The 27,901-nt window shown below is 41.7% G+C and overlaps 2 protein-coding genes and 1 long non-coding RNA gene across 5 annotated transcripts; 2 read left to right on the top strand and 1 right to left on the bottom strand.

The window, feature by feature from the left end:
• Window positions 1-241: 241 nt before the first annotated feature.
• On the top strand, window positions 242-14,448 carry ehd3 (EH-domain containing 3). Of its 2 annotated transcripts, XM_061754260.1 has the most exons (10): window positions 242-552; window positions 641-736; window positions 965-1,241; window positions 5,258-5,434; window positions 7,009-7,106; window positions 8,909-9,050; window positions 9,121-9,220; window positions 9,543-9,713; window positions 10,587-10,751; window positions 11,106-14,448. In XM_061754260.1, the coding sequence occupies exons 3-10, from the start codon at window positions 1,015-1,017 to the stop codon at window positions 11,631-11,633; spliced, it is 1,608 nt and encodes a 535-aa protein (XP_061610244.1). In that variant the 5' UTR covers window positions 242-552; window positions 641-736; window positions 965-1,014; the 3' UTR covers window positions 11,634-14,448. The 2 variants fall into 2 exon arrangements, with proteins under 2 accessions (XP_061610244.1, XP_061610243.1); XM_061754259.1 differs by having other exon boundaries at window positions 242-736.
• An 82-nt stretch (window positions 14,449-14,530) lies between these two features.
• LOC133468401 (uncharacterized) lies at window positions 14,531-25,829 on the bottom strand. The gene is made up of 3 exons (XR_009785492.1): window positions 25,726-25,829; window positions 23,904-24,118; window positions 14,531-16,934 (listed from the first exon to the last, which is right to left on the bottom strand). It is a non-coding gene; the product is annotated as an uncharacterized LOC133468401 (long non-coding RNA).
• On the top strand, window positions 19,105-27,054 carry stum (stum, mechanosensory transduction mediator homolog). Of its 2 annotated transcripts, none has more exons than XR_009785491.1 (3): window positions 19,105-19,577; window positions 23,900-25,313; window positions 25,770-27,054. XR_009785491.1 is itself a non-coding variant. In XM_061754261.1 (3 exons), the coding sequence occupies exons 1-3, from the start codon at window positions 19,376-19,378 to the stop codon at window positions 25,802-25,804; spliced, it is 420 nt and encodes a 139-aa protein (XP_061610245.1). In that variant the 5' UTR covers window positions 19,105-19,375; the 3' UTR covers window positions 25,805-27,054. The 2 variants fall into 2 exon arrangements, 1 of the variants encoding a protein (XP_061610245.1); XM_061754261.1 differs by having other exon boundaries at window positions 23,900-24,082.
• Window positions 27,055-27,901: the final 847 nt, after the last annotated feature.

Below are 27,901 nucleotides of genomic sequence, written 5' to 3'. Positions count from 1 at the left end.
TACTTGTTTTTCCCCGCCATTTGATTATATTTATGGTGCTTTTCGTGCATATCTTGAGTTATGACTTTACTACTGTGGTAGTGTCGGTTAGCGCCAGACTTATGGGCCCGCGGTCACGCGACCACGCTCAGTTACCTCCGTCATCATTTTTTTTGCTGCTCGTCCCGTCGCGTACCGCTTTTGGCCTCTCGGTGGCGCACCACCGGTGCCGCATCACTGGGCGGGGCCACGAGGCCGCCAGTGGCCCACTTCCGGTGGGCTCGGGTTTCCCAGCGAGTCGGCATTTAAATACGAGCTGCGGGAGGAGGAGAGCGAGGGACCGGCTGCAAGAAACACTTGGACCTCACCTCCTAATCGTTCGTTGACGTTTATTTTCAATTCCAAACGACACAAATCCACTTTTGATCGCTAACGGTGGCGGTGGAAGGAAGGAAGGAAGGAAGGAAGGAAGGAAGGACGGAAGGACGGAATGAATAATAACAACAACAACAACAAACGGCAGCTCAGTGCATCATTGATGGGATTCCTGTGCTCGCCCACGTCCCCATAGCGGTATTATTGCGGAAGGACGCCGTTATTTATGACAGTCTTACAATATATTGAGCCAAAATCGGTCTTCTTGCCCTTTTGGGAACATCAGGGGCTTTGAAGAAGCTGCAAGAACCCGGATGAAGAGAATGCAATTAGAGCGTCGTGTGTAATTGGCACAACACGCAAAGCATCTTTGACAGCTTGGGTACTGACTTTTTTCGCTCTCTTTTAATAGCATCAAATTAGCTGCCTAGAACCACACGCAATACTTTCAATGTAAACCGTATATGGCCTATATTATGATATTTGTCATTTAAATAGAAAAAGACGTTTTGTTGGCTTGTTGTGCTTAGTGGCCCCAGTTGGACCCCCTTCTTTATTTTTGACGTTTCCATATATGAAGAAGCCATCCGCCCTCTGTGTGCCCTAAAAGATCTCAAGACTCACCGGCCAGCAGACCACAAGCGAAGTGCAGCCGTCATCATGTTCAGCTGGCTGGGAGGCGACGACCGCAGGAAGAAGGAGCCCGAGGTCTTCCAGACGGTCAGCGACGGTCTGAAGAAGCTCTACAAGACCAAGCTGCTGCCGCTGGAGGAGAACTACAAGTTCCACGAGTTCCACTCGCCGGCGCTGGAGGATGCCGACTTTGACAACAAGCCCATGGTGCTGCTGGTGGGCCAGTACTCCACGGGCAAGACCAGCTTCATACGGTGAGAACAACAAAACACAAATTGGAGGAAATGGAGATGTTACACACCCAAACTTTCTGTTCTCCCTCCGCTGGAACCATTCCACATGACTTTAAACCACATTTGAATAGATTATGAAAACAAAAAAATGACAGCATTTTGGTGGCTTTATTAAGCTGCAAACCTCACGTTTTCCATGATATCAACTCTAAATAGGATGGATGAGCGGTTAGCACGAGCTTAGGGGTTCGAATCACGGCTCCCGTCTTATTTCCTCCCCGTTTTTGCGTGGCTTTTCTCTGGGCGCTCCGGCTTCCTCACACAGTCCAAAAAGATGCATGTTAGGTTCATCGAAGACCGAATTGCCCATCGAGTGTCCATGTGAGTGGAAAGCGTAATTTATTTTTTATTTAGTTATTTTTAAGACGGAAGTGTAAAGGGTTATTCGTCTATGTGTGCCCTGCGATTTACTGGCAACCGGTCCGGGGGGTACTCCGGCTCTCGCCCAGTCAGCTGAGATCGGGGCCTACTGATACGTGTTATAGAAAATGGATGGATCATATCATATCATATCATTGTAACAATCATGTCATTCATTTTAGTTCATTCGTACAGGCAATGTCAGGTACATTTTTAAATGTAATTTTTTTTTTTTTTTTAAATCCATTACCAAATTATTTGATTAGATAAACATTTTTGAATTAGAGTCATTTTGGGAACAAAAATGTTTCAATGATAGGGGTCCATTTTTTTTATGTAACTATTTTTAATTTGTCAAATTATTTTAGTTGTTGTTTTGAATTTGACAGTATTATGGCATGTCGCCTGACTGAACTCACTCACTCAATAAATGAACCTTTGACTCGATAAAAAGCCCTTTAAAATGTGTATTTAATAACTAATAAAGTTGAATTGTGAATATTTTTTTTTGGGGGGGGGTGAGGTTATCAAATACTCGGGGGTTTTTCACTCTTCGTGGCACGGCTCGCTAGCTAAGGCCTGGAACTTTATAGACTTTTTGTGACGTAATCTTTTTTTTTTTTAAAGATTTCACTCATGTAAACCTTTGAACCTTCGGCCATCTTGAAATGTCACTTGTAGTCGATAAAAGAGTTGTCCGCTTCCTAATGCTGAAATGCGGAGACGTTGTTTGTATTGCTGCTTTATGCCTTTTTCCAGCATCGTCGACAGTTTAACATTCAAAAACAAATATTAAAAAGTGGATGTCTCCTAAAGTGGTACCATTTGGAGTTCAAAGTTTTGTGGAAACATTTTCCAGCTGAATGTATCTTTTTTTTTTTTTTAATGTAATTAAGTTCCAACTTGTAAAAAATAGAGGAATGTAGAATATATGAATTCACAGCGGAGTCTTGAGTTGTAAGTTTAATTCATTCCATGCCACATTGTAAATCAAAGCATTCTTATCTCAAATCATCTTTCCCTATTGAAATGAATGGAAATTGCATTAATCCATTCAATCCTCTCCAAAAAACACCTACGAAAAATGTTTTGGTTCCGAGGAAAACAGCTTGATTACTTGTACTTAAAAAAAAAAAAACATATAGCAATAACATAATTAAGTAGAATGTAAAGAATAAAAAAACATTAATTTATTGAGGCATTTTGTGTGGGACTTGGCCACCGGGGGCAGTATAATACACGAGCGAACAAGCGTTTCACGACTACTGTGACTCAGTAAACTGCAGTCACACGAGTAGCACTGCAAAGTTCTCAGTCTTTGCATGGCTTAAATTTATCATATATTTGGAAACAAATCTCTTAAGTTAGCGGCACAGTGGACAACTGGTTAGCACATCAGCCTTACAGTTCAGCCGTTGTGGGTTCAAATCCCGTTCCCTTGTACTCAGTTCAGTAAAAATATAAATTGGGATTATGAATGTCTTCGATACGTGCGCACACTTAATTAGTCTTTTCAAGCCAGCGAGGACGCGCTCGAGCAACTTCCTGCATACATCCCATCTCCTTCTTCCTCCCTTTCCCTCTTCATCACTCTTTCGTTGATGACAACACCCAACTAGCACCCCAGCCCAACCGCCACCGCCACCCTTCCCCCAGCCAGCAGCCTGACCAGTGACATTTTACCGCGACAATGAGGAATGTGCAAAATGCTCGGTAACCTTCGGTCAGACCCGGCTGCAGTCACACTTCATGAATGATTCATTTCAGTAGTTCATCTGGAACAAATCATCTTTTTATTACCTCCACCAAGTGTGTCGTGGTTCAGGCATTCCCGAAGGAAGATTTCTCTTTCACTTTCCGTGTCAGATTTAAGTAACAACTTTTGTGACATTTTAACTGGTGAAGTTGCCTGTGAGGGCCCCGAATGGCGAGCAGGGGTTGTCATGTCGAGTTCAAGTGCTGTTTTTTTTAAAGCTTTTAAACATAGACTATAAAGTGAACACCAAAAGGAGGATACACGTACGTACTCGTACGTGCCGTTACACAATACGTCAGCCGAGATGGCGCCACCAGGCACTGCTTGCTCCTCTCCAAGGTGTACATGTGTGTATGCTGTGTGTGTGTTCATTGTAAGGATGTTTAAAAATAATAATAATAATAATAATAAATCTGTTAACACTTAAAACATTGACAGGAACATTTATAGTCCACTCACGGCCTGTGTTCGCAAGACATAACACAACATCGTAAGATTAACCCCCCTGCTTGTAAAATGCAAGCTGACGATGGAAGGAAGATTCCAAACTTTTATCACTTGTTGAGTGAGGAAGCATTTTTGGTAACCTAAAAAAAAAAAAAAAAAGGTACCTCATGACAAAGCATAGAAAATGCCAGTTTTTAGGAAAAACATTCAATTGTAATGAACTTCAAATGTGATAGATGTTTTTAAAATAAGTCAAAACTTTTAGAAAACAACTATTATGCTGCATAGAAATGTAGAAAACAATTGCAAAATGCTTAGGGTGTCAGTTTTGAATTGGTCATAATACTTATTTCCATCAAAGACGTGTAATGCTAATATCGAACAATTTATAATTCATATTTTCTGTTTGTGTTTTCGTGACTGTGTTGCCATAGCGATCAATGGCGAGAAACTCGGTGAGATTGCGAGATTGCGATTCCTGCGCTTAGCCTCGTCACGGTTTGCATTAACAGCCGGCACGTGACCAGGCTGTGCATCCAAACATTGGCATTGCAAGCGCTAGATGTGCTGCCAAATTCTTGCAGCTCTGGATTTCTCCCGGGCAACTGTCTCAAATCGTTCCATAGAGACAACACTGTTCAATGCGTGTTCAATTTACTCATTACTCAAACTGGTTTGTCAGGTGCCACCACGAAAAGGAAGATTTCCGAAAACATCTCCTTGTTGTTACGATAAAGAGCATTAGGGCGGATCTGCTGGGGATTACTCCCATGTAGCCACTAAAACCGTGTCGAACCATCTGGCCCGGGTTGATTGGGAAACTGGGAAGTTAACAAATTGTGACGAGGAGAAGCGTGGCCGACTATCCTAAAGAACGTCATTTAACCCGAGCGACTCCCCACGGATGTATCCCACGATCGTCTCCGGACGATGTTATGTGGTCAAATATGTTCTAAAAATAGTTAAGGTTGTCTAAAAGAGATCGGTTTCAACACGGAAAGGACTGTGCATATGACTTGATTTGGAACTAGTTGAAGATGAATCAACAGTGCCTCTGCTGGGTGCAGCCAAGTACTGCACTCCATTTTTGTCTGTTGAAGTTGAATTCTTATCACTTGATTGTTAGTTGTTGAGAAATACTAGCTTAGTGCTAGCATAGCAATTGCGCATAGCCAATTGTGCTTAGCAAAAGGCAGCAAATGTGTCACATGAGCACGAAAAACAATCAGGGCACTGCTGGTAAGCAAAAGCCCAACGGAAGGATGCCGAAAAGTAGTACGTATGTCTTATATTGGTACCCTTTCCAACTTTTACCAGAGACTAACTGTGCTGCTTGGTCGAAAAAGTGCTTTTGAAACGCTGCTCTCATCTTATCAAAGGCATCTGGTCATCGAACGCCTCACTTGTCCCACAGCTACTTGTTGGAGCAAGATTTCCCCGGCATGCGCATCGGGCCCGAGCCCACCACGGATTCCTTCATCGCGGTGATGCACGGCGACACGGAGGGCGTGATCCCCGGCAACGCCCTGGTGGTGGACCCCAAGAAGCCCTTCAGGAAGCTGAACGCCTTCGGGAACGCCTTCCTCAACAGGTTTGCGCTTCGCCACGCTGTCACGCTGACAAGTATGTAAAGTGGCGGCTGGAAGGAGAGCCAAAGTGAGAATCCGCAGCGCCGCGCAACATTCCTTTGTGATTGAATTTCTGGCACTCACCAGTCAGGCTTTGCTCTACCTGCCAGTGTCATGTGTCGCATGTGTGTGTGTGTCATGCCAAAAAAAAAAAAAAAAAAACTCAAATTCTCATGTCGTCCTTGCAGAAGAGATCAAGATCAAATTAAAGGTACGAGTACTGTAAAGCCTGTTTTTTTTTTGGGGGGGGGGGGGAGGCACAGGTGTGGTCATCCCGGTGAAAATTTACATTTGGTAGTTGTCGAGGTCGTGAACCACAAAGGTTGGCTCGGTAGCGCCCCCTAGTACTGTAATTGTCTGTCATGAGGAGGCCCACAAAAAAGTCTCAAGAACCCTTGCTGTAAAAGACACAGGAAGTCAGCCATTTTGGTCTGAAACGACATAGATTTTGTCGAAAATGTAGCCTCTGAAGCTGGTTTCATTTTGCAACATGACATTTGGGAGGCATTTCTATCAATAACTAGCCCTACAAAAAAAAAAAAAAAAAGTCTCATCAAGCCATGCTAGAAAAGACAAAGTCTGCCATTTTAATTTGAAGCAGCCATTTTGGGGAAAAGTCAGCCCCCGAAGTCAGTTTCACTTTGCAGCATGGAATTTGATCGGCATGAGTAGACCCAAAAATTCTCCCTCACGACCCCAAATACAAACTACTCGAAATGTTATAAGTTGAGGTACATATAGCAGACAGGATGGGCGACACCAAATTATAAAATGTTTCAGTTTTGGTCATTGCTGGGGGGCTGGAAAATGGCAGCAAAGTTTGAAACTCGAACATTCTCGTGCTTAAAGGTCCTGCACTGAGGATTTCATAGGCGCTCCGTTCTAGCAGAAACGTACACAGTACATGCAAAAACTCGGCTCCTGACGCTTCATTTTGAGTCTTCAATGACCTTTTTCACTAAACATTGACGACACTTTCAGTGACTCACCGCATTAGGCTGCGCGGCTGAGAGAGTTTGGTGGCGTGAAATGATAGCGAGCGGTGATTGAAACAGTTAAGGTGCAAGGTTGAGAGTATTCCCACCTCCTCCCAAGGAATACAGTATCCTACTGGGACACGTGGAAACACACGCAGCAGAAATTTTTGTGCGCTGAGAACAGAGGTCACTGTTTTCCTTGGCGCATGTTTTGTGTTTGCTTGGGATCTTTTTACCGGACAAAAAGTGTAGCCCCTGTTTCAGTGTGGATCAAATATGACATTTTTTTTGTCAAAAGGAGGCTGTCCGGTGGTGGTTGTCTATGGCCACATATTTCTATTTTGACCCAAGCCCCTCTTATTGTGTTACCACATCTTTTCATAAATATAATGCTCATAACAATCACAAGAGGAGGACTTGTGTTCTATCAATGGTGAAATGCATTTGATGTAAACAGGCCATGCATTATTTTTACACAGCCTACTGGCGGGTTTGTTTTGACACGTTTACACTGTTGTGATCATCTGTGTGTGTGTGTGTGTGCGTGTGTGTGTGTCTAGGTTCGTGTGCGCTCAGCTGACGAACCCGGTGTTGGAGAGCATCAGCGTGATTGACACCCCAGGGATCCTTTCTGGAGAGAAACAGAGAATCAGCCGAGGTAAAACACACTCTTTTGACGCTTTACCTCCAGCTGCTCATGCCCGTGTGTGTGTGTGTGTGTGTGTGTATATATGTATATGTGCTAGCGTGATATAAGTGTGTGTGTGTGTGTGTTCATTCAGCGGACCCGTTCAGCTAACCTAACGCCCGACCAGTCTGCCTGCTCCCATTGAATCCTACAAAGTCAGCATTTCAGGAGGATTATGTCCCTGCGGTTTCAAAGAACAGGAAGAAGCGTCTAAAATGAGCTTTGATTGGGCACGCTCTCGCTTTCATGCGCACACAACGCGCACACTGTTGAGATCCTAAATGGTCAAATTGTCGTCTTATTTACCAGAATGCTAAACAAAGTTGAATCCTAAGATTTTTTTTCTTCTAAAATTTGATGGTAAAAATTCAATAATAGGGCACCCCCAACCTTTTTATAAAGTTTAATTGCTGCTGTGGAAAATATTTATTTGTTTAGCGGCCAAGATGTGGGGAGAAACTAAAGATGCTAAGCTAATGTTTGCACAAACTAACAGAACTTGTTCATGGTTTACATTTGTTCCAGAAATAACATTTAGTGTGCAAAATCTGAACAGTAGCATTAGCGCTGAGGCTAGCACTCACACAACAGGTAGTGCGAGGCTAAAAATGCTAAGCTAATGGACGCATATGTGCTCGCTAACGGAACTTATTGTCTCTTATCTCGTTCCGTTCTGTTGTAATATCGTGTTTTGAAATGCTCAAAGTGTGAGCCTGATTTTAGTGTACAAAATCTGAGTAGTAACATTCGCGCAAAGGCTAGCACTCATGCAACAACACGGTATTTCCTGGCTGCTCAGCTCCAAATAGTTGAGACTGTTAAAGGAGGTGATCTGGGGCCGCCATTGCCACAATAAAGAAGCTTTTTAGCTGTATACAAACCAGCGTCCCATTTTATATAATCCAGTGTTTATGCATTTTTAAAACTTGTGTATTAGTGACCAAACATTAAGAGACATATAAGAGGCAAACGGCAATTCCCAGCATCCTTTTCAGTGTGCTGTGGCTCCATCGAGCGGCATTCCCAACGCTAAACGGCGGCATTGCCATACCAACGGCCGTCACGGACAAAAGGAGCTGGATCACCGAACGCGGCACTATTTCTCCCACTTTCGCCCTCGCCCACTGTTTTTACACTCCTGTCTCTCTCTTGTCTTACTATTTCTTTCGTCTCTGTGCACCCCTGTTGGTGGATGTGTGTATATTGTGTGTGTGTGTGTGTGTGTGTGTCCAGAGGAGGAGTTATCAGGCTATAGCTGCCTCCGTAGATGTCCTTATGGAGGTATTTTCTGATAGATGTCAACATACTGCTAATCCAGAAGTTAACAATGCGTTATTGTAAGCTTTGAGGAATTTGGGGACTCGTTTCTTGCTCTTTTTTTTTTTTTAAATCCCTGAATCTTGTCACATGGGTTGCAAAAAAAAATAATTGAACTACAATTGCATTACCATGTGCAGATTACGCCACCAAATTCACATTCTTGGGCAAACCATCAAGGCGTCTCGTTGGTTTTGCACAAGAAGCTGCGCGTTAACACAAAAAAATGTTTTAAAAAGTGCTTCTACTACTACTACTTGGTTGCAGTCTTTTAGTATTAAACATGCTAATAGATTGGACTTTGCATGCTTTGTCAGGTTAAGTAAGCTAATATTTCATCCGATTTTTGTACATTATGTTGCAAAATGGTCTTCTAATTGCTTCTATGGTGACAGAACAGTTATGATCCATAACATTACGTGTTAAAAATTGACACTTTTTTTTTTTTTTCCCAGGCTACGACTTTGCGGCCGTCTTGGAGTGGTTTGCCGAGCGCGTGGACCGGATCATCTTGCTCTTCGATGCTCACAAACTGGACATTTCTGACGAGTTTTCTGAGGTGATAAAGGCGCTGAAGAACCACGAGGACAAGATAAGGTACGGCAAGACGGGACCTTTGTACCCGCGCGTGAAATTAAACAAAGGCTTGTTTTGTTTTTGTCGTCAGGGTGGTGTTGAACAAGGCTGACCAGATCGAGACTCAGCAGCTGATGCGAGTGTACGGCGCGCTCATGTGGTCACTGGGCAAAATAGTCAACACACCCGAGGTAAACATTCGTAACGGTCGGCCGAAGTAGGCGGGACGGCAAGACGCCATAAGTAGCACTGACCTCCATTTAACAATCTCAATTGTAACATTTGTTCCATGAAATTTGATTCATTTAGTCCTAACTGAATGTCAATCTCGATTGTCTGGCGACCAGTTCAGGGTGTCTCTCGCCCGAAGATAGCTGGGATATGATTGTGACATAACACATGAATCTGACATCCCTGCATGTGCGCACCATTTCTAGCTCGCTTCCGTTTTTGCGGCGAGGCAAGGCGACCTCTGCAAAACACTCAAGCAAATCTCCCTTTCCTCTCCGGCAGGTGATTCGCGTGTACATCGGCTCCTTTTGGTCGCACCCTCTGCTGATCCCCGACAACAGGAAGCTGTTTGAGGCCGAGGAGCAGGATTTGTTCAAGGACATCCAGTCGTTGCCACGGAACGCCGCGCTGAGGAAACTCAACGACCTGATCAAGCGGGCCAGGTTGGCCAAGGTAACGCTTGCTGTCCCAATTCTTGTGTCTACACGCTATGAAAGGGCCTAGCACACAAAAAGAGTCCCATATGTACATTTTGCATGTTTCCAGGACTCAAGTGTTTCCTATCAGCGAACCAGATGTTAGAACAAATGGGATCATACACGATTTCTCCTCAGTGTCAATGATTTCCTCTTTCCTGTCTGAGGACAGACACTCAGCGACTTGTCGGAAAAACTGTTAAACTTCAAGGTCATGAGACAGACTTTGAGGAAACACATTGTTGCCAAGGATGACCAATTTCCCTGATCAACTATGGGCAAAAGTTAGGACTTCGCTAGTCTACACACTAGCAGCGCTAGCCTGTGTAGTGCTAACTGCTCAAACCGAAAGCGAACTTCTCTAACCTGTCCCCGAAATTCGCTAGCCTGCGTGCTAACTTTCTAGTCCGAGCGCTAACTTCTCTAGCCGGGTAAACTCACTCTTTAAACTTATGATGTAAAAAAAAAAAATAATAATAATTCCCATGCACAATAAGTGTTCAATGAATACAGTGGACCCCCAAATACTTGCAACATCTGCAGATTCACCTATTTGTGTATTTTTTTTTCTATTTCCTTTGGATTATTTTCAATTTTTTATAATGTTTTTCCCTGAAAACACTTAATGGTGGTTTATCCTTGGTTATTCAAGAATTGTTTTGGTTATTCAAGAATTTGTTTTCAATGTAATTATAACGCTATTCAGTGTCCGGTTCAGCCCCAAAACTGAGCTTTACCATCTTAGTAAAAGTAGAATTTTGTGTGCAGCTGTACTTGATGTTGTCACTTTCTTTCTTTCCTGCATTCCGGCGTCGTTGCCCTGATTGCATCTTTGAATCCCGTCACGCAGGTCCACGCATACATCATCAGCTCCCTGAAGAAGGAGATGCCGGCGGTTTTTGGCAGGGACAACAAGAAGAAGGAGCTTATCACCAGCTTGGGAGACATCTACAAGCGCATCGAGAGGGAGCATCAGATATCGCCTGGAGATTTTCCAAATCTGAAGCGGATGCAGGTAAGGAAGGGGTAAAGGAAGGGCAAACAGTTCTGGAACTTCGACTCTTTGTCAAAATAGAGACCCCTTCATGTGAATTCAGAGATTTATTTCTATTGCTGAAAACGTGCAAAAACTGAGAACAATGTAGCACTCAATTATGGAGAAGCAGCGTTGAACCCTTTTTCACCATTTCAGGTTTTCTGATTTTGAGGGCGTGGCTTAAACAGCGCAATGTGACGCACACATTCAAATTAGGCGGCATTCAACTTGTTAAGAACACTCTTCTCTGTGGTGTGGTGTTGAATGTAGAAGACATTTATTTTCACTTTCCAGGGACTTTGAGCACTTCTGCCATCTCTGCCTCCCTTCCAGGACCAACTCCAAGCTCAAGACCTCACCAAGTTCCAGCCACTCAAGTCCAAGCTCCTGGAGGCGGTGGACGACATGCTGGCCCACGACATCGCCGGCCTGATGGTGCTGGTGCGCCAGGAGGAGACGAAGCGCCCCAACCCCGTGGTCAAGGGCGGCGCCTTCGACGGCACGCTCGACGGCCCCTTCGGCCACGGCTACGGAGAGGGCGCCGGCGAGGGCATCGACGAGGCCGAGTGGGTGGTGGCGCGTGACAAGCCGGCCTACGACGAGATCTTCTACACGCTGTCGCCCGTCAACGGCAAGGTGACGGGCGCCAACGCCAAACGGGAGATGGTCAAGTCCAAGCTGCCCAACACGGTGCTGGGCAAGATCTGGAAGCTGGCCGACATCGACAAGGACGGCATGTTGGACGACGACGAGTTCGCGCTGGCCAACCACCTCATTAAAGTCAAGCTGGAGGGACACGAGCTGCCCACCGAGCTGCCGGCGCATCTGCTGCCTCCCTCCAAGAGGAAAATACCAGAGTAAACGCGCCTGATGTGGCTCATCCCAAACGCCTCAACATTCTAAAACTTCATAATCCTGTCAGCGATTCAATTGATTGATCATGTCTTGAAGGCGACGGAGGCAAACCTGACGTCGGCTATCGCAAGCAAGTCGAATTTATGGCACAGCTGCTCGGATAATAGCATACAGTGAACCCCGTACGTTCCAGATCCATCTGCGATAGGTACAAATATGCAATACAGACCATATAATGAAACTGTTTTAAATAGTTTTACCCCTCCCACACACTTGAAACACATTTAAACTTGTTAAAACACACTGTTAAAGGTATTCCTTAGCACCTATTTTAATACTCGCTGTAAAAAACAAATGACTATCACATAACATCATTTTGAGGAAATGAAAAGACGACTCTGTCTGTCCCATAAAACAAAAGACAAATATTGTATAACTTAGTCCGCTAAATGCTTAATGCTAACATATAATGCGAAACGCCATATATGGGTTAACGGAATTAGCACAGATGTTAGAGGAATTATAACCCTTCAAACAACTACTACTTTAACAGCCACAGAGCAGCAACGCATACAACTATACTCACAGGCATATATTTTCTTCTAACGGTGATGTATTCATTCATTTATGATTCAGCTCTCTGCTTCTTCTTCTTGTTGTTGGTCATTCTGCTGCCGTTCTTCCAGTAGACCTCAGTGCTGCCTGGCATGTTGTAGCACAACGTGGTACTACACTGAAGGGGCGCAACTCGAAATTTGGACCTGCCTGCACACTTAAAAAAAACAACAACAACAACAACAACAACTCTGTGACAGGCGCAAACGATGAACCGGGGGTTCACTGTATATCAATAAAACAAAACAACAACAACAAGCAACTGAAGATATTTAGTTGAATGTCCATCCCGCATTTGATTGCAGTTCAGGATGCTAAATCCAGATTGTGCTTGTGTGTGTAGTTGGATTAGTTTTACAGGCGCGATAGAAGCGGGATAAGTGTGGCTGAGTATGGTTTGGATTGTGCTGTGTCGGCTGAGTATGATTAGCGGCGTGACCTAGCTAAACAGCGTGACATCAGAAATTCAGAATTTCCCAATTCTCATCCCGAGTTTCCACCGACTTTGGTTTGTAACGGTTAATCCCGATCAAACGTCAGCCACGTCAATCGCGTGTCATCATGGCAGTTGGTGTTCTTTCCACCAATCAACGGATGGCAGCGTTTCTAGCCCCGCCCTTTACGTAACTACTAAAGGGTACCAAAACGTGGCTTGGCAGATAACCTTCAGTAATTATGACTCCCGTATTATTGAATCTAATAATTAAAATAAAGAAGTACGATACTGATGTAGCTGAACTGTTTGAAGAGATTTATTTTTTGTTAGCCAATTGTAGCCTGATTTAGACCTAATTTTAAAGATCCTGTAAAGTGAAAATAAATACTTCTTAATTTCACACACGGCAGTTTTGTTAGCATCCCTGCCAAATTTGAATGATTAAAAAAATAAAATCAATCAAGTATATAAAATGAGGCTTCAAAATTATGCAAAATCAAGCAATGGTTTCCGCTCTCAAAACGCTGTGATCGCTGAATGGACTGAAACCACACCCAGCTCAACTGTCAATCAAATAGCACTACGCCACCTGAGAAAAATGGATGCTACTTTGTCTTCCTACATGTTTGAGCAGCAAAAATATATCCGCTGGAATATATCCCACCAGGTCATCGTGGGGCTTTTCCATGCAATGACAACGAGGCGCTCTATAGCGGCACGCCAGCGCAAGGCCACTGCCCACACGCTGGCTGTCACGTTGGACTTTTTATTTTTTTCACCTCACCTCTGCGCTTTTCTTTGCATGATGTGCGCACACTAATGGCCAACAACGAGACACTCTAAAGTGGCCACACCACCGGACTATCCAAAGGGAAGATGTATTTTCAGGGTGCATGCATAGCTAGCTAGCTAAATGCACCTGATAACCGCTGATGCTAATGAAAGGTGCTCAAGCTACATAATTCTCTCTTTCATGTTTTCAGCAGTTCGCTACAAACGTGGATTATATATTTAGAAACAAGTCTCTGAATTCACTTTACAGGGTCTTTAAAAGCAAGAAACACTGGATGTGAACCACTGGGACACAACGGGAATGACTCAACAATGTGAACAATGTCGGACATTTTGATGCAGGGGGAGTCTTTTGCTGGTAAAAAAAAAAAAAATAGACAAAAATGTAGTTTAGCCTGTTAAAAACTATAATGTGTGTGTGGATTATTTTTGGAGTGTTCTGGCCTTTGTTCTTTTTTCCCGGTTGCTCATTTGGGAAAAGAGTCAGATGGGTTGCTCAAAATAAATAAATCAATAAAAACACACACAAAAAAAAAAAAACAACCTCAGTGTTCAAAATGAGGATTGCAGGGAAATGATGTCGTTTTAAATGTTCTGATGTTTTTACTGTGACTTCTAATTATGTGTGCCGCTGGCGTGTGATATTGTATGAAACCATTATGTATTATGCTAACTCTCTAACGTTCCTCAGCGGCAACACACTTTATTTTTATGAGACTCATTTACACTAATTGACATTACACATTTAGGATAGCTGCGTCCCATTATCATCCATGTTACATTACTGTTGCAATATGCCAGTATACCCTGCTTCACTCCTCTTTGGTTGACTTCTAAAGTATTGAAAATGTCGATATTTAGTGAAAAATGTTCATGCAACACAAGAACAGTACATGCGTGTCTTCGATAATGTGAATGTAATTGATGTCCTTCGAGAAAAGGTTTCCATCAGCACAATAAATTGCATCATGAACACCACCGTGGCTGATATTGTCATGTTTTTACATTTTTTATTTTTTTTTTAAAGTATTCTTTTTATTGATTAACCACTAGAATTTGTGCAAGTGCACAATATAAAATACACGTAAAATGAGTACAACAGGCAAAAATAGTTAGTGGGAAATGTTTTAAGATGTAAAGTATATATAATAAATGCGTTAGAATTATAAAATTACCATTCGAATAAAAAAACAACACTATAAATGTATCAGATTTGTCCTTTAAAGGTTTAATACAATTCAATTAATTTGTTTTTCCTGTTTTGAGCAATGACTAATTGCCATTTAAGTTTTTTTGTTTGTTTGTTTTTTGGTAAATATTTATTTCCCGACTTTTGGGGGAGTGATCTTATTTTTTTCAATATATACCTGATAATTATTTTTTTTTGACTAATTACCATTTTATATTTTTGAAGTACTAAAAATCCAGGATTTTTTTCTTGACATTGTGTGTCCGTGTGAGTGTGTTTCTGCGTGTGTGTGTGTGACAATAGTCTTCCTCGGGAAGTTCTTGTTTGCTACTTCCTGTCTCATGTTGACCCTAACACACACACGCTAATAACTCAGTGGGGCGTGTGCGCGCATCAGTGTGATGCGTGCCCCCGTGGCGCATATACGTTTTGGGCAAATGTGGCCAAATGGGAAGTGACAGGTTATTTTGAGGACGTGTGTATTTCCTGGAAATATGAGACAGTGACACGGAGTCGGACGAGATGATATCTTATCTGTCCCATGAGGAAAAATACAAATGTACTGCGCATATAATAAGTGGTTTGTTGGGTGGTGTAAAATGCCAGTGACGCAAGAACGCGTGTGATGGATGTGCGTGTTTGTGTGTACGAGGAAGCTATACATCACCGTTAAACATGTAAACACGCATGGGAAGTCACGGAAATACAAATTATCGACTCCAGGGTCAAAACGGCCATTTTAAACCAAAATTGCTGACAGGCCCGCCAAAATGTTGCGTTGCCAGGTGAAATGAGGGTTTTATTTTCGATGTTGAAAGAAAGGTGACAATGACACTAAAATGTCAATTTCAAAATGGCCAACTTTCTGTCTTTTTGGGCAATGATTCTTGAGACTTTTTTGTGGGTCTACTCTTGAAAGACACACCTACCAAATTTCATGCTGCTTTCTGAGGCAGGAAAAAAAAAAGGCCAAAATGACACCGAAATGGCCGCTTCAAACCAAAATGACCGAGTTCCTGTGTCTTTTCGGGGATGGGTTCTTGAAACCTTTTTGGCAGGTCAACTCTTGATAGAAATTTCACGTTCCAAAGAAACTGGGATTGGGTGCTCAACTTTCGACAAAAAAAAAAAACTGCCAAACGAACCCAAAAAGTGGACGCTTCAAACCAAAATGGCTGACTTCATGTGTCTTTTAGGGCATTGCTTCCTGAGACTTTTTTGTGGGTCTACTCAAGGCAATCACACCTGCCAAATTTTATGTTGCTGAGCAAAACTAGCTTTGGGCGCTGAATTTTCCAAAAACTAAAAAGTATCCTAATGAAGGAGGACCATGCTCAATCCATTCTTGGGATTCTTTAGCTACAGCGATCCAATTTCCTATGGGGGACGAGACTTACTTCACGTGTGTGTGCGTGCGTGTGCGTGCCGGGAAGGGACGAAGGTGTGAAGTCACAAGAAGCCAGTGGCGACACCGGGACGTTAATGAATGGCAGCCGTCGGAGAGGAAACTGTGACAAACTTCTTGAAGGGTTGGTTGTTAACTGTTGCTATGCTGACGTTCCTTTTGAGAGTGCATAAACACACTTGAACACGTTAACCCTCCTGTTAGTTTCCTCTCTTAGGCTCAGCAATAATGACCATGGGTCAATTTGACCTGGGGCTTAATTAATTACCCATAAATGTCAGAAACAAACATTCAAAACAGCATTGTTTATATGTCATTATTGACTCCTTTACTAACTTTTTAAATCCAAATTTAGTGCATTACTAGTCACAAACAATGCTTCAAGGTGGATAATTTACACATTTTTCATTTTAAAAATCTTTTTTCGAAATGGGGTTAAATATATGAAATGAACCAATTTCATTGTATGTTGATTGCACTTGTTAAGACGTTTCATACTTCAAAAAACAAATTACAAAACCATTGTTAACCAATAATTATTTTGTAACAAATTTAATTAACATTTTCATATTCATATTCTTTAGCTGTGTGAAATCATTGTATTTGATTGTTTCCTATATATTGTACAGTATTTGAACTGTATTGTATTTGTAATTAGAGCTCTTATAGAAACATATTACCGCTAATTGCTTCAAAATGACAATTTTTTTTTTTTTTTTTTAATAGCTTCATACTCATTCGTGTAGTTGACACATATGCAAATCTGAACTTGCCTAATGGTGTTTTTTGGCCAGCAGATGGCGCTCTTTGTCCACTTCGTAAAGTGTTGATCCAGCCCCTCTGTGCTTTCCAAGTCTGATTCTTTTGGGCCTGGACACACGTACACACCACAAAATTATACTATAACTCCTACATTTTTGTAATGTAAAATGTATATGTTTTCATAGTCCAACACTGAAAAAAATGGCACTTTCCTAAAATGTTAAGTAGTCAGTGTACAGCTTGTTTAACAGAGTAAATATATCATACTCATAAAATACTTCAAGACACAACCATTAATGTCTAACCTGCTGGCAACAAAAGTGAGTATACCCCTAAGTGAAACTGTCCAAATTGAGGCCACGTTCATGTTTTTTGCGGCCACTGCTTTAACGCTCTCGTCGGGTACGGCATTCTCCAGAGCTTCACGAGAAAACCATTCCGGTTATCCAAGCCCAAATTCAACACACCTGTTCCTCATTCACACCTGAGATCTTGGAAGACTAACACGTCACATGACCCCGGGGAGAAAAATGGCTCATTGGCTTCAATTTAGACATTTTCACTTAGGGGTGTACTCGCATTTGTTGCCCGCGACGATACTTAAGATAGACATGCCTACCAAATTTCATATTTACTAGGTGAAACCAGCTTGGGGGGCCCATCGTTTTACTGAACATTATTAACGTTTGCTTGCAGCTATACGCACACATTTAGAAAATATGAAGGGGCAGCAAATCATCAGGCTAATGCTAGTCATTAAAAAAATAATAATAATAATTTCCATAATTACTGAACATAAAAAGCAACTTTAAGCTTGTCTCATTGACCCCCCGCCCCCGCAACCCTCTCATGTTGCCATGGCGATAGGCTCCAGCTTATTCTGAGTTCACGTTGGCCCTTTGAGACGTAACCCGCCTCTGCTTTGCTTTTCTTTTCATGACACAAATGACCTTGTCATCCTCGTTTTTTTTAATGCGAGGACTTAAGAGGAAATTAAAATTGGAGACGGAGCCAAAAATGCGGGAGATCAATATCGGGCCTGAGTAATTACCCGCAGCTTCTCAGGTTGCTAGGAGACGAACACCAAGGCGAGAGAAGCAAGACGACCATTTACAGTCATTAAATTGTTAGGGAGGAATACTTATTGTGTTCTTTATGTTTGTTACGATCTGTTTTAAAGTATAAAACTAAATGAAAAATCAGGCAAGCAACAGATGAGGAGTACAACTGGGAACTCGGAAGTAGTGCCTTGTTGCACGGGTTTGTGCCTCTCTCAGAATTCATACAATTGTTTTGGATTCAAAATAATAATAATGTCTTAACACATGATTACATTATTAGTGTTAATGTGATTGTATTTTGGAGAGTATGATGGAACGCCCGTCTCTCAGCATTTACTTACACATTGTTTTAACACGAGCGGTGGTACTTTTCTGTCAGTATTACCACTAAAATGTTATTTTGTTACACGATAATCATGCGCCTGTCTGACGGCATTCACAATTTTTGGATGCACAATAGCACTGTTGCGAATGTTTGTCTCTCAGCATTTACCAAAAACATTTTTTTTTTTAACAACACAGCAGCATTAGTGTAAATATTTGTCTCACGCCATTCATACATTTTTGGATGCACAACAGCATTAGTGCGAATGTTTGTCTCTCAGCATTTACCAAAAACATTTTTGACATTAGCATGAATGCTTATCTCCCAGCACTTTTACTTCTTTTTTTTCTTGAACACACAAGTAGTGAAAATTCTTGGTTCATAGGATTCACACGCTGAATTTTTCATGATCAGTCGGATTAGTGTGAATACTTGTCATTGAACTTTTACAAGCTACGCACAGTAGCGTTATCAATGTGTCAGTGTGAATGGTTGTCTCTCAGCATTCAACGCACAACAGCATTATTTTTGACAACAGTCACTTATTTTTGACACACAATAACATTCATGTGAATGCTTGTCTCACAGCATTTACAAAATACATGATTGACGCACAACACTATTACTTGTCTAACGGCATTCACATTTTGTTTTTTTACAAACAACAGTAACATTGAGTATGATTGTCTCTCAGCATTGACACTAAGATGAATTTTGGGCCTACGACTCTTAGCATTCAGACATTTTTCATGCGCAATTGCATTAGTGCGAATAATTGACATGATGAACGTGAAGGCTGGACTCTCAGCATTGCCGTGTGACGACGAGCACGTGAAGGAGCGCGCTGCCCCTTTAAATGGCGCCAACGTGCTCGGGAGGAGGGAGAGAGCGGGAGTCGGAAAAAAAAGAGGGCACCATTCTTAGTGAGCGCTTTCTTTCGGTCTGTGAATGCTGAGAACACATTTGACCAAAAGAAAGAAACACCCAGGAAACTACACTCATCGATCCAGGAATTTCTGTTGTTATTATTCTTATTAATATCATATTTTCATGAGCGCCCGCAGCCTAATGAGCGGCATCACAGATGAGAGACTTTTTAAAACTACGACACTTTAGTATTTTGGATTGTGTTGACGTTTAATTAAGTGCAAATAAGAGTGAAGATGGCACAGAAGGAGGGGACCGTCGCAGGGGACAACTTGGGGGCCAAAGGCGTCCCCGTCGGCCCCGCGCCGGGGACCGTCGCGGGCGGCGTGGTGGTGGCCGTCCGCGAGAAGAAGGGAACCCTTAGGGCCGCCATACCCACAATGCCTTTCCCTCTGGCGGTCGTCTGCCTCTTCCTCAACACCTTCATACCCGGACTAGGTGAGTGACCTTTATCTCGATTATTTCGATACATCAGAAGTCAAAGAGAATAATTAACTTTAACTTTTGTCAATTTTGGTAACAAAACAAAAAAAATGTCATATCTCAATGTTATTTACGACATATGACAATTTTAAATTTTGGAACAGATTTCAGCAAGAATCATGGAAGTTGACACATTCTTTGCCTTCGCGGGCCACATAAAATGATGTGGTGGGCCCGATCTGGCCCCCGGGCTTTGAGTTTGATAGCGGTGATATTCACACTATTTAAAGAACATGTCAAGTGACTTCAGAGATTTGTTTCTAAATAGATGATACATGTTTGAAGAGAATTGCTGAAAGCATGCAAAGGCTGAGAACTATGTAGGACTGGATTGTGGCGCTCTATGGCCTTATTTCCGTCAATGGTGAAAATCCGTGCGCCAGAGACGGCTTGGACCAGTGTTTATTATTTTGTACTTCAAACATGTACGGATGTGTAGTCATAAAAAGAAAGACGGAAGACGTTTCTTTGATTGGCAGTCGACAGTTGAGCGGGGCGCGGTTTCTGTAACGTAATTGCGACGAGTCGTAACGACAGATAAAGATAACGCTAACTCAGTTTTGTGTCATCAAAAGTCAATTAGACAAATCTGCAACATCGTTTGGCCTCGGACAAACGACGTGACTTTTGTTATTCACGTGTATTGGCGTTCTCATTACGCATATCTACAATTTAGTCGCAGATATCCGCCGGTGAATTACAGATAAAGATGATCGCATCTTTTTCTTGACATCATCTAGGACGGCGGATAAGTACGCGACAACAAACATAAGAGTTTCACAGGTCCGCAGTTCACAAAACTCAATGACAACCCCCGAGACTAGACTCGCATCCAGACAAGGAAAAACCCGAGAATGCCCATTTAGGAGGAAACAAACAAAAAAAAAGGATGAAAGGATGAAAGCTTGAGAAGCGATCAAAGATGGAGGCATCCCGGCCTTCCAAGATGACCAGACTGCCATGGATGCAAGTAGGCAACGTTTATCACATATTATAATTCTGTACAATATCAGTTTAAACAGCATGAGAGTCCATTTAATGACGCAGACGGACGTAAAGTTGTTCTCCTCATGCAGAATCCTAACAAAAGCTGCGACCTCATTATTTTGGTCTTCCCGCCGATGGGGGAGGAGACGCGGCAAGAAAACAGGCCAAAATCCAAATGTCAGCGTCTACGGCACGCAAAGAGGCTAAATACATCCGAGATGTGCTTTCACCAAATGCCAGTCTACAAATGACATTTATTACTTTTAATTAAAATAATAATCATTTAAAACTAAATAAATGAATGAATATGTAAATCTAATAAAATACCTTAGTTTTGTTTTTTTTAGAAAATAAAAAAAAATTTACAAAACGAATCCAAATGTATTTATTTCATTAAGAATACAAACATACATTTTTAAACTAATTTAGATTGAAGGGGATTTCACCCCTGAAAATAAATACATAAATAAACAATTTCAATGCCATCACAATTTTATTTTTAACCAAACACAAAATGATGTCTATAATATAAAGTTCTTTTCTTGGGGAAGTGGCGTAACAGCGCGCAATTTGAAAACCGGCTTCAATCCCTCACTTTTCGTCTCTGATTTCTCGCCTGCTTGACAATGTCACAAACAGACGTGCGCCTTCGACAGAAATGAAAGTCGGCCGAGGCGGCCGACGCGCTAAAGCCCCCCGAGGTCACGCCCACTCCCGTTGGCGGCCATCTTGACTTAACACGTCGGCTTGACTAAATTGTCTGTAGCACCTGTGTGTGTGTGTGTGTGTGTGTGTGTGTGTGGCTTTGCCTGAATGCCTTGACATTTCATTGAATGGCTGCGACCAGTTGCCTTGACAACACTGTCTGAAAATGAATACAATTTAGTCGTGTGTGTGTGTGTGTGTGTGTGTGTATATGTGTGTATCAATGCTGTTCAGTAACAAGTGAGCGCGAGTGAACGCAGCATGTTTTGTTCTATCCAACCTGGAGGCCAGAATAAAATAATCAGATTTGATCATGTGTAATTACGTTTGGAGGCCAGCATCCGCTCCTGTGTTTGTGCGCGTGTGCGTGTGTGTGATGTCAGGATACATAAAGAGATCGCACAATCATCAGCGTTATCAAAAACAACAAACATAATTTTTTTGCAATTTGTGTCATGTGTGCATCATGTCGAGTTTTTTGTGTACGGCGGCCAACTGGGACTTTGAGATATGAGTTTAATTCACTCCGTGACCACGCACTTCATTCAAAATACTCTCATCTCAAATCTTCTCTCCCCATTGAAATGAATGGAAATGCCATTAAATCGTTTCAGCTTCGCCCCCCAAAAAATTGCAAAATAGCACTCTATAATATTGAACCTCATAAAAACATATAGTAATAACATTTAAATAGAATGTAAATGTAATTTTTAAAACATCACACTTCATACCTTATGGGTGTTTTTGTTGTGTCTATCTAAAATGTGAGCTTTCTCGCACTAATTTTACAATTACGCTAAATTGTAAGTTTGGAATTTAGAACGCCACAATGCATTGTGGGTAGCCACACCCAAAACGACCACACGTTCCTTTTCTTTCTTTCGATTGTCTGCGTTTACTTCTCTCGCTCGTCTTTTTCACACTCCATCATTGGCCTCCCACGCGAGCAGTGGGCGCTTCGGAGACTTCTTTGTTGAATTATAGTCATTAGTCCGGCTAATATCTGGACAAGCGCACACACGGCGACACACACGCAAGACGTATCCCACACGCTCGCTCATCTCCTCCAAAAGGATCCGAGAGACTTTCGCGCAGAGAACACAAACACAACAATTTAAGATTTTTTTTGTTTCTTATTGCTACGCGCTATACTTGTGGAACTCACACTGATGTTCATATTCCCAAATGCACGACTTAATCTCACATCGGCGAAAGATTTCTAATTATTGTATTTCATTCACAAGAGGAACGTGATTAAAAATGATCTTAAAAAAGCCAATCACGTCACTTTTTTACACTGTATTTCGTGAACAAAAACAAGCAACAAAAATGGATGCTACTTGGTCGAGCATGTTTCTTTTGCTCACACATACAGTAAGTACATGTTTGAGCTATGAAAATATATCCGTTTAGCCTCCATGCGCGCACACATAGCCAACAACGAGGCACTCTAAAGCCGCCATGGCACCCCCAAGTACCTGTCCACACGCTGGCTGTCATGTCCGACTTCCCCCCCTCCCCCCCTTCTGCCTCTCTCTCCATGTCGTGCACACACCCACGGCCAACAACGAGGCACTCTAGCACAGCCATGCGAGGGCAAAGTCCCGATCCACACGCACATCATGTCGGACTTTCTTTTGTTGTTGTTTTTTTCCTCGCTCTTGTAATAAGGACGATAGCATCTGTGCCGTTGCCACGGTGACCCCGCATCACCTACTTTTGCATCTTTAAGATCTTAAAAGCACCGACGTATGAAAACGACCATTTAAATAATACCTTGATCGTGCTAATGCTACAGTGCTTTGATCAGGAGTTGAGCATCTCTTCCGTTGCCATAGTGAGCACGCATCACTTACTTAAGTCTTTAAAGAACAACATGGAACAATTTGTCCTTTCAAAGATCAGCTAAGAAATCTTGCCGACGAAGACGCGACTCGCGTGGAATAAGGAGATCCCCGCCCGCCATTGCCGTGGCCACCGCACATCAGACAGAATGGCTGAATTTTTATTATTATTGCTGCATACTAACTAACAGTTTGTAAAACCAAGTAAATCATTTGTAAAGATGCACGGGTGAAATGACGCACACACACACGCATGTACACACGCACACACACACACACACACGTCCCACCTGCTGCGACTGTTTGCTTCGACCAGCGTGACAAGAAAAAAGCCACAATCGCCCACCACGCATTCCTCATGCTGGCACTTTTTGCTTTTGTCACCTTTCCAAATCTCTGAATGAGACACTACTGTTTAGTGGATTTTATAATTAATACAGGGGAGGGGGGGACCTATCTGTATTATTATGATGTTGATCAGTTAGACAGCGACAAGTATTGGCGCATGTAAGCATCAACTTCTAGACAACGGTAAAAGCCATAAGCAGCTGTATTTGTCAGTATGTCCATGCAGACCACAGTAAACCACGTCAGTTTTCCAGTAAACGACCGACCAATGTTATCGCCCAAATTCTTAACAACTGCTGATATTTGCCTCAATACCTTTGCGCATTTCATCATAGCAATATTTTGAGTAACGTCTAATAAATGAGGATGACGACGTTTGCGCATGTATCGCAGGTACCTTCATCTCAGCTTTCACGGTGCTGTGCGGCGCCCGCAGCGAGCTGGCGGCCCAGCGCGGCGTCTGTTGCGTCTTTTGGCTCAACGTGGCGGCGGCGCTCATCCAGGTGGCGACGGCCGTCATCATGGTGGGCTGGATCATGAGCATCTTCTGGGGCATGGACATGGTCATCCTCGCAAGTCAGTCACAACGCTGACATTTATTTGCACATTCAACTGAAATTAAACACCAGATGAAAAGTCAGTTTTGTTCTTTTTGAGTTACATAGACAGGAACAACGTCTCCTTTTTATACTGCACTCACTAAAACAAAAAAATGACATGGTTCTAATTAACGTACCATGCATTTTATGAACAGATTCCAACTCATCAAAGCAAAAAATGTGCGTCTAGTGTGTGACGTGTGCTATTACTTTCACAGCTGAAATTCTTAGTTCTTAGCGATTAGGGCTGGGTGAAAAAAAATGAAAAATTCGGCTAAGTCGACACAAAATTTCTGCCGCAAAGATCCGCCGGGACCGAAAAAAAAGCAAGAAAACGGCCAGAACCCGTGTTTGCGCCGCCGGAACCCATGTTTCACACAAACATTTATTCCAGACCAATTTTGCCAAAAAGGACAACGGAACATCTGTACGTGATTTTTAAGACACCTGTACATGTGCAATGTACATATAACATGATAAGTATGAGTAAACTGAACAGTAGCTAGCGTTTGACTGAAAATGGTAATCGCCAGCACGCTAATGCTAATAGCGAATGCTAACCGTTTAGCATTTTGCGGTCTAAAACCGAATTTATACCAGACACTCAGTACCAACATGTGCAGTTTTAAGGATAGTAGTCCATCCCTTATAAATGAGAATAGAATGCATGTTAGTGGTTGAAAAAAAAAAAAAAAATTCTAGTAATAGTGGGGTGGGTGATTATTATTCGATTATTTGATCCATCATCAATAGGAGAATCGAGAATCTAAAAAGATTGGCTAGTGACAGCCCTAATTGCTAGGATAGGTGGTAACTGTCTGGTTTTGGTTTGTCTTCCCTCTTTTTCTGCTTCTCTCTCTCTCTCTCGTAATCAGTTGATGTCACTGCTCCCCTCCCTGATGATCAATCCATTCTTGTCTTCCTCTGCCTCCGCCTAATGAGCATCCTTCCCCTCCTCGCGCACGCTCGCCTGCCGTCTCTACCGCATCTTTTTTTGCCGTATCTTTTGCCCTCATGTTAATTCCTCCCACGTCGCTTTTTCATCCACGCTCCCCCCTCCCCCACCCGGGCGTGATCCGACGAATGCGGTTTGTGCGTGTGTGATGTTTCAGCTTGTCAGGTGATGTTTCAGCCTGTCATGGTGGTGATGTTCAAGCACTAACGGTCTCTTTCCTCTCTCCCACGTCTTCTTCCTGAAGTTTCTGACGGTAGGTTATTCTATCTTCCCCCCCCCCACCCCCACCCCAAAAAAAATGTCCAGTTGCTCGCAAAAAAAACGCTTCCCAAGGGAATTTGTGACACACAAATCACAGCTAGAACCAAATTCCACAGCTTACTGTAATTGTCATAGTAAAATAAATGCAGGTTGTTATGTGCATGCCAAAGCAACAGGTGGCGCTATGACCCCTGACAGGCCGGTTTAGACCCTCACGTCAGTGCTATAACACACTTTTTACTCAGAACTCTTAAAACATTTGCATAATACAAATATAGATTCATAAGTATATATAAACAGGAATAATGCAATATAATCATATATGTACAATAATCTAAACTATAATAGAATATTTAAAAAGAAACAATAAACAGGGGCCCATTATACCTGATGAAGTTTCGTACCTTAAGCAAGAAAAGACACTGCTCTTTTTTCCTTCCGCATTCAGGCTACAGAGATCAGGACGTCCCGCAGGACATCTGAGAGGATTCGATGGCGTGGGCTCGGGGGGTGGGGCAACGTTTGGACAGCCCCGCCCCGAAACACGGCCGAGACCTTTTCGCTATTAGAGGCGTCTAGTCTACCACGTTGGAGTCAAAGAAAGGCTGGGAATGAGCTGTAAAAATGTTAGCCAGCTAGCGAGCTAGCCGCGACATGCTAGCCTTGAGGTTAAACGGAAAAAGGTCCTTACAAAGAAACACAGGTGTACTTCCGTAAATATTTAATCAATGTTTTTTTTTTTCCTTTTACATCATTGTTTCCCAACCTTTATTGAGCCAAGGCATACATTTTCCATTACAAACATCTCATGGCACACCACCCAAAATTTTACAAAAGTGTATATCGTGGTGGCTTGAGGTACAAGCGACCCAACATTTTTGGCCAATATTTCTGCTAGCTTAATGTTAACATAGACAGGTTAATGAATAGCATCGACAGTCACAACGATATTTTAACACAAATGGTGCATCAACACATGCATACAGACAATATAAGAATACTCACAGGGAAATATTCTTTATCCTCTGCGAAAAACGACTAGTAATAGTACTGCAGCTTGTGACAGTCTTGTTCGTTTGTTTGCATGACTGTGTTATACTGCCCCCCCTGTGGCCAAGTCACGCACACCAAAAGGAACCGCAATGGAGGAATAATGCACAAACTGTTTCATTCTTCACATTCTATTTAATTGTTAGTGTCTTTAAAATGTACAATATTCTAAAATTATATTTCAACTAAAAAAAAAACAAACAAAAAACATTTTGCAATATTTTGTGTTGGGTTGTTTGAGGCGGTCGGAACGGATTAATGGCATTGGTCACGAAAGGGTCGTTTTGGCCATTTCCAAGGAGCCTTCAAAAACAAACTACTACAGATTTGGTCCAACCGCTACAAAATACTACACAGATGGTCAACACCAAGTTGTGAAGAATTTGAGTATTTGGCACGGCAGATAGCTTGACCAAGTTTTACATACTCAAACAAACAAAACAAGACAAAAAAAAACCAAAAAAAAACACAGAACGTTACAAAGACGTATCCAACACATAAAGCAACAAAAATGAATTTAAAAAAACTAGGCTGGGAAACTCAAATGTGGTGCTGTTGTTTTGCTGGTTGAAAATATCCCAGTGTTCTTGCATGCATTTTTTTTTTTTTACTGTAAACAAACACAAAGTTGTGTAGCTGAATTCATAAATGAATAAATCTTGATATTAAAACAATTAAAATCATTGGTTGTCTTCATTATTATTGTCTGTCTTTTCATTGACATGTAACGAGAATGAAGTGTGGATTCCAAGACGCCTCAAAAGGGGGAAACGAAGTTTCTCCTGCATCTCTGAGAAAAGGCCCTAAAAATATACAGTTCCATTGTCATTTTCCATCATATTATATTTCCTTAAAGCCATTGTATTTTGGGGGGGATAAAATAAATACAAGAAAGAGCTTACATTAAATGACAGAGAATAAGAATTAGAACGTCAAAAAGCTACAAATTAGTCATTTCCTAAAAATAGATCAAATAAAAAAAATCAAAGACAAGCTAAAAAAAAAGAAATGAATAAAGAAAATCTAATTACTCAACTAAAAATAAGGAAAAAAAGACAAAATACGATTAAATTACTTATTTTAGGGCAGTAAAAATGGAAACAAGTAAAACTGAATTAAATCAGTAAAAATGGGTAAAAAAATAAAAATAAAAAAGTAAAAATACCGTAAGTATATTTGAAAAAATGAGTGAATAAAATAAACAAAAATTTGTAATTTTAAAAAAACATACCATAATTAAATACATAAGTTAAAAAACTTAAAATGCATAAATTTAATTATGCCATTAAAAATAAAAATAATTTACCAAAATAAAATGGAAAAATAAGTCAAATACAAAAACAATTTAGAAGCAAAAGGTTAAGTAAATTCAATAACTAAAGTAAAAAAGGACAAGTACAATTTGTTGAATAAATTAGTAAATATATCAAAAAATAAGTAAAAGGTTTTAAAATACAAAAACAAATAACACTGAAAAATATCCTTATCAAATATATATATATAATAAAATACATATAAGAAAAAAAATGT

The sequence above is a fragment of the Phyllopteryx taeniolatus genome, chromosome 18, assembly GCF_024500385.1.
Source record: "Phyllopteryx taeniolatus isolate TA_2022b chromosome 18, UOR_Ptae_1.2, whole genome shotgun sequence".
Taxonomy (NCBI): Eukaryota; Metazoa; Chordata; class Actinopteri; order Syngnathiformes; family Syngnathidae; genus Phyllopteryx; species Phyllopteryx taeniolatus.
This window is presented reverse-complemented; position numbering and strand designations above follow the sequence as displayed.